Here is a 12,398-nt window from a genome sequence, read left to right as displayed (position 1 = left end):
CAGACATCCAAGCAAACGCTACCCCAAAACAAAACACATACAACACATAGCACACAAAGTCAGTGTGCCAAGCAGTCACAGCCCTTAAGGCTGAATAACACACCTGATACTCTTGTAATAGGTGACTCTATTGTCAGACACACTGACATCCCGCTCACCAGGCTGAATAAAGAGAAGGTCACAGTGAGCTGCCTGTCGGGCGCTAGGATCCGCCACATAACGCAAGCACTCAGGTCACTCCAAAGCAAATACAAATATGACTCTGTCATTGTACATGCTGGCATGAATGACCTGAGACGTACCTCCCTCGACTACTTAAAAAGAGACATAGAGGAGCTCTCTGATCATGTAGCCCAGGCCAGTATGACCCTGACCTTGAGCAGCATCTTACCCTCACCTAGAATGATGCCACAGTATAAAGACAAAATGATCGATTTTAACAATTGGCTAAAATTTTGGTGTCATTCAAAGGGGATCCAGTGTCTGTCAGCCTGGGATGACATGCTCGACAAGCCACGTTGCTTCGCTAGGGCGGCTTGCACCTGTCACCCCTGGGCTTTCGGATATTGGCAAAGGCTCTTGCCACCCCCATAGTGCCTTTTTTAGTCAAGGCTCAAAAGTCAAACCCACCTCCATAGACAGCACAAGGAACAAGAAACTAAGGGTAATGCTGCTAAACGCCAGAAGTCTTAACCTCAAGATGCATGCACTCAAAGCTCTCCTCAGTGTGGAGAACATCGATATCTGTGCAGTGACAGAAACCTGGTTCAAGGCTCCAGAGAGCACCCCAGCACTACCAGGTTATACCTCATATCATGCTTTTCGGCCCCAAAACCCGGACCGAACCACAAAAAGAGGGGGAAGTTTCCATATTTATCAAGGATATCCACACCTCCAGGTTAGTGGCATTGCACGAAGTATCAGAGACCATCCATGTGCAACTGACAGTGGGCAAGACTGCTTTTCAGTTTATAGCATCCTACAGACCACCCTCTCAAAGTCAGGAATCCCACTCGGCTTTCCTGAAAACATTGGAGAACATGAAGATCTCTCCGAACACCATTATATTGGGTGACTTCAACTACCCAAACATAGACTGAGAGCATTACTCAAGCCTCAGCACCTTAGCCCAAAGGTTCCTGGAATTTATAAACTCATATGCTATGGAACAACTAGTCACCACTGCCACAAGAGGGGAAAACATACTAGACCTGATCATTACAAACATGGGCACTCTATGCTCCATACCAGAAGTATATCCCTCATTGGTAAGATCAGACCATAAATTAATTTCACTGGATATCCACATCCCGACCCCACCCCCAGCCCAGAAAACCACAGTGAAAAACTTCTCAAAAGCGAACTTCACACTTCTCAAAACCGAAGTGGAATTCTTCAAGGCCCCAGGGCCAGTGGAAACTACGGCCCAAACTGCAGAATCCTATATAAACGCATTCTACGGACATCTCCAGGAATGCATGGATCATGCTATCCCAAACAAAATCAAGACCCAATCATCCAAAGGCAGGCGTCCAGTCTGGTGGACCCCAGCCATAAATAAACTGTACAACAGAAGGAGGAAGCTACTACACGATAGAGCAAAATCCCTAAAAGGGAAGGCATCTCTGATCGGTAATAGCAAAAAATTACGATCCTTCATAAAATCCTCCAAGGCCAGCTTCGAGAGAAAAATTGCACAGGACACTAAAGACAATCATAAGGCTTTTTTCAGTTATGTTAGGAACCTGGGATGCAACTCCCAGACTTGTTCTGAGTTGATTCTAAGCGACAAAAAATACACTGACAAAGACATCGCCAATATCCTGGCAGACAGGTTCAGTGCAAACCCCCCCCCCCCAAAAGAGCAAGTATCTATCCTGGCAGAGTGCAGCCTCCCAAACATCTCTGATGCTCAGGTGAAGGCCGCCCTCTCCAAAGCAAAAAAACACTGCTTCCATGGGACCAGATGGCGTCCTGGGTTGCGTCCTACATGAACTCCAAGAAGAACTAATCCCTCAAGTAAAACTGCTGTACAATCTCAGCCTCACTACAGGATATGTGCCCAAAGAATGGCGTACAGCAACAGTGGTCCCACTCCACAAAGGTGGCGCTTCTGCAGACCCTGGAAACTATCGCCCTATAAGCCTGACTAGCATAGTCTGCAAGGCTATGGAGAGGATCATCATGGAACTCATAAACAAAGACATTGGGGACCTACAGACACTAGATCCTACCCAATTTGGCTTTGTCAAGGGCAGATCCTGCCTTTTAAACCTGGTCAACTTCTTTAAAACAGTCACCAAGGCCATAGATGAAGGGAAGGTAGTCCACACAGCCTATCTGGACCTCTCAAAGGCATTTGACACAATACCCCACTCGGGCATCATAGATAAGCTATCCAGCCTAAATATAAACCCCTATGTCACAAGATGGGTCACAAACTAGCTCAAAGACAGAACCCACAGAGTCAGAGTTGCTGGAGCCATGTCAGACTCGAAACCGGTCACAAGTGGCGTCCCACAAGGTTCTGTCCTGGGACCTCTCTTGTTCGGCATTTACTTTTTTGAGGTACAGGCCAATGTGGGAAGACTATGGCTCACCAAGTTCGCAGATGACTGCAAACTGGGCGCCATAATCGACTCTCCAGCTGACACAAACATCCTTCAAAAAGGTCTCGCAGAGACGGATAACTGGTGCCAGAGTCATGGTCTAAAGCTAAATGCCAAAAAGTGTATAGTCATACCCTTTGGCAAAAACAATGTGCCCACAAATTACCACATAGGTGGTAACCCATTAAGTACAGAGAAAGTAATTAGGGATCTGGGGACCCAAGTTGATAGCAATCTCTCCTTTGACAACCACATTGCCAAAGTGGTTAGAAAGACCTTCTACATAGCCCACCTCATCATGAAAGGATTCACATCTAGATCAAGAGAGGTAATCGTGCCCCTTTATTCATCCCTCATCAGACCCATCATAGAATACAATGCCCCCTTTGAGATGTACCTTACCCAACACCTGCAGCAATTAGAAAGACCCCAAAAGTACCTCACCAGGAGGATCAAGGGACTCAAACAGATGCCATATGCTGCTCGGTTAAAAATGCTCCAGCTCTACTCAGTTGCATACCGCCTACTTCGAGGTGATCTATGCCTGACATATAAAGCTATGTCCAACCCAAAATTAATGGACATGCTCCACCTCAGTAAATCTAAATCCCTTAGAGCCACATGCTCGAGGGACTTAAACCTCAGCACAGAAATAAATAGAACATGCTGCAGGGACAGATTCATAACCCAGAGGCTCCCTTCGCTCTGGAATAGAATTCCAATTCAAGTTAGGCAGAGCACCTCACTGACTCTCTTCAAGAAGAATCTTGATGAGTGGATGGGGGATCGTAGGTTTGTCCCGGGGATTACTTCCGTGTCCCTATTAGACAGCGGCACAGTAAACTAAACTTTAAAAAGGGCACAATATACTCAAATAAAGGGGTGGCGTAAGCCAAACACAATCGGCCTAGGCTTATAAATGCCCCAGGGCAGATAGCCTAGTATGAACCTATGAACCTATGAACCTATAAAATTACCGCCTATGTAGAGCATATAAATGTACATGCTTTAAGAACACAGGATAAGTCTTCTTGATTTTCATGAAGTTATTGCTGATATGCTTTATTGCAGTTGTTTCATCGTGTATCACTTTTAGCCGATATTTATATCTTTTGTAAATAGTGTACATATTGTAAATTCTGTTTGTACGTGTGTATATTACCTACACGGTGTGAGTGAATGCAAACTTTTGGAAGCACAGGTAGTGCATTATGATTTGCGCTATTCACATATCATGTTTTGATTGTTACATTTTCTGTCCTCCATTATGTCCTTCTGTGTCATTGTTTTATTCTGGGATTGACAGCCTTTTGACTTGTTTAAAGTAGAGAAAGAGGTTGAAAACATGTTTGTGTAGATAAGTGTTTGGTGTAGGATCCGAGATTGGCAAATATCTTTTATACTTTGGTTTTCTATGCTGTTAATAATTTGTTTTTGTTTATTTTCTTAAGTACTCGGTTAGATGCTTTTTCTCTGCCTTTTGGTTCAGACTGTAACTGAAACTTTTTTGGACTAAATAATCTACACAAGTAACAAACAAAAGTGGTAAATGATGTTTATAAAATGTTAGTAATGGCACATGCACAACAGTTGAGGTATCAATAGTATCATTTAAATTGTGATGCGACCATTACAGAACTCAAAGAATTCATCCAGAAATTCTTGAAAATTCCTAAAAAGTATTTTTTTCAGCTTAAAGTGTAGGGTCTTGTTTTGGGACTTACGTTTTATGTTTTGTTTGAAATGGATGTGGATGTTTGCAGGTTTCCAAGCATAAAGCTTTTCTTGTACGATAGAGAGCTCTGTGTATACAAGCATGGAAGTTAAGCCAATTATATTTAAGAAGCTTGTAAGGTTGGGCTTAGCTTTTGTATGATGATAAGCAAACAATGTGTTTGTGGTGCTTTAGGAGGATAGGTTAGCTTTATTTGTGTGTGTAAAACAGAATTTCATAAGCTTTAGTGACTCTACTGATATTGGGGACATTATCAAACAAGAGCAGTAAAACATTGCACATTTTTATGCTAACTCTAGAAGTTGCTAAAGTAGAAATTAAAGATTTTGTGGCGTACTTTAAACAAGAAAGTCTGTTTAATAAGTAAATTCAGTTCTGACTACTTTCTACTTTTCAGTTAGGATGCATATTGGTATAATGTATTCCACAAAACTGCATTTACTGTATGAATGTGTTTTGCATGTTGAAAAGAATAAGTTACTCAGAAAACCTGAAAGCGTATTCTGATCTGCTGACACTAAGCTTCATTTTTGGCAGATCCAACAGGGGTCATCAGGAATAACAATTTTCATAAGTCTCAGAAAAAAAATGAGAAGTCGGCTTGTGAGATTAATCTGTATACACCACAGGCTGCCTTTGTGGATTGGACTGTATACTTAACCAAAAATGAGGTAAGCCCACTCCATTTCGGTGGGGTCTGGTACACCAGCAACATCCAAGCAGCCAACAAGAAGTTCAGCATCTCCAGTATCATGAAGGTGATATCACCATCACCAGGCACAAGTGACGACGAAGGAAACCATGAGCAAGGAGCACTTGGAACAATCACCTCAGGTATGTTGGAGAGGGGCAGGAGGCATCTAGTTCTGCTGTCATATCTTAAGTTAATTCAAGTATGTAGGCTATGCATTTCCTTTAAAGGTAATACACCTACCAAACTAAGTTTTACTTTTCACACCATGAATGCATGAACTTGTGCTATTAAAACTTTTTGCAGGAGAAAGTGTGTTGATTGGTGACAAATGAAAAAGAAACTGTGCCAACTTTTAGAACTTTTTAGGGTAGAAAGCATAGAAACAAAATCCTGGATTAGTACATTTTTTTAAGTTGAACAAATTGTGGCATTAGTTGATTAGATGTACCTGCTTGATAAGCTTAATCTGATTCATTGTGCTTGCCTGGTCTCAGACTAACTGAACTAGATAAAAGAAATCCTTGTAACTTTGCAAGCACTTGATAGAGGTTGAATAGGCCACAAGAAATGTTTGTGGGCTGTGTAGATTTTTGGTGAGGAGTGTGAGATTTTAATCAGATATCTAGGCATCCTCTTATTACCCTGATGTCCCTAAAGTTCAGGAGAACACAACAAATGCAAGCATCTAGAAAACTCTATCCATCCAAGAGTGCATCTGGATTATCCTTGAGTGTAATAATTAGAAATTATTTCAGATTGTTGTTCACTACCCCCGAGCACAGCATTATAATAAGGGCTGCTCCAGAGGTGTTTGCACTTGCCCACTAACCCCTTTTTTGTCACAGAGTGAGCTTCCAATAACAGTTCCTAGTGTGGAAGTACTGTGGTCCATTTGTAGGTCCTGTGTTTAGTGATACCCCATATCCCACTGAGCTACTAGGTATTTTGATACTGTGCTGACTACCTCAACTATGTTGCTGCTTCTCATGCGGGTCTAGTGCCAATCATCAAATGAAGTAAACACCAAACAGCTATTCATCAAACAAAAATCATTGAATGTACATCCATCGAACATCCACTTCCTCAAACCTGTGAGATGGGGAAAGTAACTAGTTGGCCAACACTTCCCTGTCTCACGTATGGCAGTGTTATGAACCCCATTTTCCCACTGTAATCCAGTCCTGGAGTTGGTGTATGTAGTTGGTGGGGTGTGGGAGGCAAAGCCCCCCATTGGGTGGGTTTGAAATCATGCCGGGTATGAGATGAGGAAGTGTTCGCCAAGTAGTTACTTTCCCTGTCTCACAGGTTCGATGAAGTGCACCTTCGATGGATAGACGTCGATGGATAGCTGTTTGACGTTTACTTGGTTTGATAATTAACCATAGACCCGTCTCATGGCCCATAACATGCTTTTATCCTTATCTTGTTTAAGTATTGTGATTCTCTTATGTCTAGTGATAGCCTGGCCCCACCCTTCAGTTCTCTTTCTCGGATGTCTGCATTAATGTCCATTGAGTTTACTGTTCTGATTCCACTATCTCAATCCGCTTAATATACGATGCCTCTCATCTACTGTATGTGACACATCCAAGAACTGCTGTCTGACTGCATTGCTGCATTACTAACCCTTACAATCAGAGGTGCTCTTTCCTCTTCCAAGTGTCTGTCAGTATACATCAAAAAAATTACTAATGGTAATATGCACTGTGCAAAGATCCCCACTACTTCCAACATTCAGCTTGTCCAGCCAGGCTAGCTGAGGTTATGAAATAATGCTTAGCATTGTCCTGTTTTCAAGTTCCCTGTACACCAAGTCAGTAAGGTGTATGCAGGTTTGTGGGTACCTACTACCAGCTGTTTGATTTTATTAGTGGCTAAAAAAGCTTTAAGACTGGTTTTGGGTACAGCTAAGTTTTTGACATCACAATCAAAGTACACATGGATACACTGGGATTATGTTTCACTGATAGGAAATGAATTAATCCTTGTTTCTTTCGATCTCTCCAGGCATAGGGTAGAGAAAGAATGGACCCCATTCTTAAGTCAAGGTATAATTAAAGTTCATGAAATTAGTATTGTTTTAATCTTTGTTAGTCAAAAGTGCCCTTTGCAGCACCCACAATGTGCCTAGAAGTGACTCCGACTGGAATTCATACAGTGTTATGTGTATTGGTAGCATAGCTTAGTATGCCTGTAGATTCTTTTTATTTGCTCCATTGCTCCTACTACTATTGAAACAGTCTGGGTATTTTCCTTCAACATTGCTCCCATTACTGCCCACAAATCCTGATATTTTATGACTTTGTGTCTCTCTGTACGTGAGACACTGTAATCACTAGGTGTGGCAATTTCAATGCTCAGTGCTACATTTTGTCTTTTTTCATTGAATACTATGTCTAGGTTTTTCTCATCAGATGTGATGTATACTTCATCATTCTTTATAATGCTCTGTGATTCATGTTTCAAGTGCTTCTCAGCTACTTCTGTGTTATAGTGTTTGTACACAAATGGACTTTGTAAGCCAAAGTGTACTTAGTCTACTATCCTGGGGTGCCATTATTAACTTTTCACCTTTTAGGTTCAGCTCAACTCTAATTAACAATTTCTGTGTCAAATCCTGATCAATATGAAGTTGTTCCAGGAGATCTCTGTACTTGTTACTATATTTATGGCTTTTCCACATTTCTTTCCTTCTCCTTATAATCTTTGTTTTGTTTTTTGGCACATTCAGTTGCTCTCTGATCTTGTCTACTCCTGGTTTGACTTCCATTCCCGCTTGACACCGGAATGCTTCTGCTAAACTAAGCTTAAGCTTAAGACTTCCTCTCCTCCATGTTTTAAAACTTTCACTATGTTTAGATCTGATAATGTCAACAGATACGTATGCAGTCCAATGACTGCAGATCTATACATGTAATCAATTTCAAAAGGCCCATAACTCCTTCAGATCAGATCCAATACCTTTTGGGGCCAGTCAGTCACAGCAAAACTGTAGGTTAGAACAGGAAGATCTAATTGGTTTATAGCTTAGACTTTATTCCTAGATGTCAATTCTGTTTTCAGTATAAGTTTTAGTCTTCTGAAGTATTCCTCACTGAGTTTGTTTGTGTTTATTCATGTTGTTTTGCTGATCCTGCATCCAATGCCAAATATTTGTGCACTCCTTCCTGCTCAGGTTCTTTTATATCACATTCCTGTCCCAAATTGATATTTTCTTGGTAGTGCAACTTTTCCTGTTTAAATGCTGCTTTTGCACATTTATCAAGACTGAGACTAAGTGTCACTCTACCATCTGACAAACTTTTAACCACTTGCAATAATGCTTTCTTCTCCTCAGCTGATGAACTATACAGTTCAAGTCATCCACAAAAAAGAAATCAGAAGACTTTAAGCAATGCTGTTTTCTAGGAGCCAAACTGTAACACAGACCTAATCTGTTAAGTAAACACCGTAATTGGTTAAGGGCAAGACAAAACAGCGGTGACAAAGAATCACCCTGGAATATCCCCCTTTGAATTTTTAGCCATGAGATAATAATTTGCCCTTTGTAATGGCTTAATTGTGAAGTGTTTACCACTGTTTCATGGTCACTGTAATGTAATTGATCAATGTAGAATGTCTCTTATACATTCTAAGGTCTCCTTTATCCATGAATATGGGATGCTGTCAAATTCATTTTTGTAATTTTTCCATGTCATTCTTAGATTCCTCCCTTTTTTACAATTCTCTGTTATGATTTTATTTAGCAACGAATGATTCTTTGTTCCATTTTACTTTTGTCACTCTTTTGCTCTATTGCAATGATTAAGTTTTCTTCTAAATGACGCTGCCTCCATTAATTCCAGCATATAGCTTGTATGTCGTCGGAAGGCAAGTTATTGGTCTGTAGTTTTTAGGATGGTTTACAGATTCACTTTTAAGGAGGAGTATCATTTTTCTTGTTGCCAACCAAGTTGGTGTCTGTTTCGTATGCGCATATAGGTAATTATTACTCAGGGCTACATTTTTGCCTAACAATAGTAATACTTTTAGCCAGAAGTCAGGTACTGTATCTGGGCTGGGGGGTTCCATTTAGGAGCTTTTCTAAATTTTGTTTCAATTTCTCTGGCCATTCCTTCATTTAGTTTCATATCCTGTACATTTGAACTCCTTACTTGTTTCTTTTATTTTTTTTTATCCATTTGGCAACTTTTTTATGTTCCACAGGGTATTCATAAATATTTCTCCAAAATGTGTTTATTTCTTCTTTTTTTTGGTGGGGTTTCCGTTCCTTTTGCTTTGTTTCCCAGTTCTCTACAAAACTTTTTTAGGTCGTTAACAAAATTGCTTATTTTGTACTTTTCCTTTATATTTATCTGCATGTCTTCTAAGTTTTTCTGCCTGTGCTGATAGCTTTAGTTTATTATTTGCAACAGTGTATGATAGATCCTGGTCTGTTTGATACTGTGCGTTGCTTTTACCATGTTTATTTGTCTAAGTATTTTTGTTGATCTGTTCCCTCTTCTATATTTTTCTAACAGTGACACTTCTTGTCTTACTTGCTTTATATTTTTTTTCTATTCAATGTTTCCATGATGACATTTTATTTCTTCCCTTCATTTCCCTTATTGCTTTGTTTTTGTGGTAAGACTTTTTCTGTTATTAATTTAGCTGCACAGTAATATATCCTACCTAGTTCTGTTGTATCACATGAATTTCCATCACTGTGTTCATCTGTTTTATCAGACTTCTAACATTTTGGGTCTTATTTACTTTCTGCTGTCTATTTCATTCATCGATCTTAATATGTCTATCCATCTCTATTAGAGCAAACAACTCTTCCCTTAGATCATTTTGTGGCTAAACTGAGATCACATTTTTTCTCTCTGTTTCTGGGCATTCTACAGAAAGTTCCAGAATGTCTTCCTGTGACATAGCCTCTTTAACTGCTCCTTCATATGGAAACTCACTGGCTCATCAGTTCACAGTATTGCCTCTGTCAGAGTTGCCACTCTTTCCTGCTCCTTCCCTTGCTGTGCAGCTCCAGCTAGTTTCCTACTGAAGGCTCCAGAGCATCATAATCGTGTGACAAATCATCAGGTGGGTCTCATTCCACCTGTTATTGCTAGGTTTGGGGACCCATTGTCCTATCATGTTGCGTCATTAACAGAGTTGGATTTTCTGTACTAAATGCTTTACTTCACAGGTCATCCATACTTCAGTTTCTAGTTCTTTACCTCTCCATTACTAATCCTCTTTTCTACTTTTCCCCTTTTTCTTATTTTTGTTTTTGTATTGTGAAATTTTCCATATCTGGTGCATCTGCCTTTATTTCTCTTCAAATATCTTTGATGCTGCTTTTTTGTATTGATTAGTTTTGTTTTCTCCTTCGCATAAATATTTCACTATATCATATCTTTTTCTTTCCCATGTCCATATTTCTTCTTCAGATGTCTCCCACTCTACCTGTTTCTACATAATTTGGTGACTCATTATTTTATCATGCTGTGACATTACCCAAGTTGGATTTTCTACACTAAATCCTTCACTTTGCAGGTAATCCATAACTTCAGTTTCTGTCTTTTTTTTAACTTTTCTATTACTAATCCTGTTTTCTATCCCCTCCTTTTTATGTATTGCGAAATGTTCCATATCCAGGTGCCTCTGCCAGTGTTTCTCTGCAAATATCTTTGGTGCTGTTTTTTTGTATTGATTAGTTTTGCTGTTTCCTTTGCTTAAATATTACATCATATCAGATCTATTTTTCTTTCCCTTGACTATGTTTATTTTTTATACTTAAAAAAAACTCTGGGTTTTGTTCTTTATATTTTTGCACTTTGTCTGTTACTTCTTTTTCCAGGCGGCTGAAATTTTCTTCTCTATGTAATGTTTTTCATGGATATGTTGTATTAATGAATGCAAATTTGCATTTGAAGCTTTTGAGAGTTTTTCTTGTGGAAGTATTTTTTTTAATTTCTCTCTTAATCTTTCAGAATATCTTCTATCTGGACATTCTGGGCTTCATGCATAATAGTAACAATACACAATTTATTCCTTGTCCTCAACAATCTACTCTATCATCTTTATGGCTCTTTTTTTGGCTTGTGAGTTTTTGTGTTTTTTGTGGACTACTTTTGGTATCTTGAGGATACTATACTGCCATTTTTTTCAGTCCTGGCACCAGTGTGCACACAAGGATTGGACACTTTTTTTATCCTGGGAGTTGTGCACCCAATTGCCATTTTGTATTTTTAATTTACTTTTCTCCATAATGTATGCTATATAAATGCAGTCCAATATCATCTTGGTGAGATTTTGCAAAAAACGTGGTCTGCCACATGAGGGTACTCACCAAGACTTGAGAATGAATTCAGTTCCAGCAATACTTCTCTCCTTTTCTTGCTGATTTCATCATCTCTCCATTTGGACCCCAGTATAGGATGAATCATGTTGTGATATATCAGTTGATTTTAATACGTATTGTTTCAGAACATGTAATTTTGACATTACTCACTTGGGAGAGCCTTTTTATTATCTTCTAAGGCTTTTGTCATCTACCCCCACTGTTGAATACTTACCATCACACTGCCACCCACATTTTTAGAGTATGCTACTTGACTGACAAAGCCTATACTGGTAAAAGTCACACTGAAAGGGCCCAATTCCAAAAGACTTGCTCTCAGTGTAAGTGACCACTTACACTGATGGCAGACTGAGAAAAGGTCTTTTGGAATCTGGCCTCCAGTATAAACTTATTTATAGATAGGCCTTACACCAAAGTAAGTCACTTACACTGAGATCAACTCTTTTGGAATCAGGTCAAAAGTTTATGCCCCAGATGGGGTCAGGGTCTTTGCCTTCAGACATCTATAATGCTCTTTGATGGAATTGTCTGGGATCTGTTCAAAAACTGGACACATACTTATAATGACAATGTTTCAGTGTGGCTGAGGCACTTTCAGTTTACAGGAACAAAGGCTGTACTCCTTTTTTTTTCCTGGGGAACACCAATATGCGTCACATATGTGATGCACCAATATGCATCACATATGTGATTCACCAGTTTGCGTCACATATATGATGCACCAGTTGTTATTGTTGTCTTTCGGCTTTTCTCGGTTAGGGGTCGCCACAGCGGAACTCCGGTCCAATAATGATTGGCAGTAGATTTTCACGGTGCTGAGTTGCCAGCTCAATGCCCAACCTTCAACAAAGGCACGCCCATTCACACGTCTTTCGGAATGCCACTCGACCTGTGGGGAGGACATGCAGACTCCACACAGAAGGCACTCCCTGCACACTAGCTGAGAATCAAACGGGAGAACCTCTTGCTGTAAGGCAACAATGCTACCGCTGCACCACCGCAGCATCATATATGATG

General features: G+C 39.9%; 1 protein-coding gene across 1 annotated transcript in view; it reads left to right on the top strand.

The window, feature by feature from the left end:
* Nucleotides 1-12,398, top strand: part of LOC122811593 (TAP binding protein) — a 73,501-nt gene that overhangs the window by 25,434 nt on the left and 35,669 nt on the right. The window contains exon 3 of the mRNA XM_044083544.1: nt 4,882-5,178. Coding sequence (XP_043939479.1) covers nt 4,882-5,178 — 297 coding nt within the window. The remainder of the gene's footprint in view (nt 1-4,881; nt 5,179-12,398) is intronic.

This window comes from Protopterus annectens, chromosome 9.part0 (genome assembly GCF_019279795.1).
Source record: "Protopterus annectens isolate FY-2018-M chromosome 9.part0, PAN1.0, whole genome shotgun sequence".
NCBI lineage: Eukaryota > Metazoa > Chordata > Ceratodontiformes > Protopteridae > Protopterus > Protopterus annectens.
Note: the sequence above shows the minus strand (reverse complement) of the source record. Positions and strands in the feature narration are given on the sequence as shown.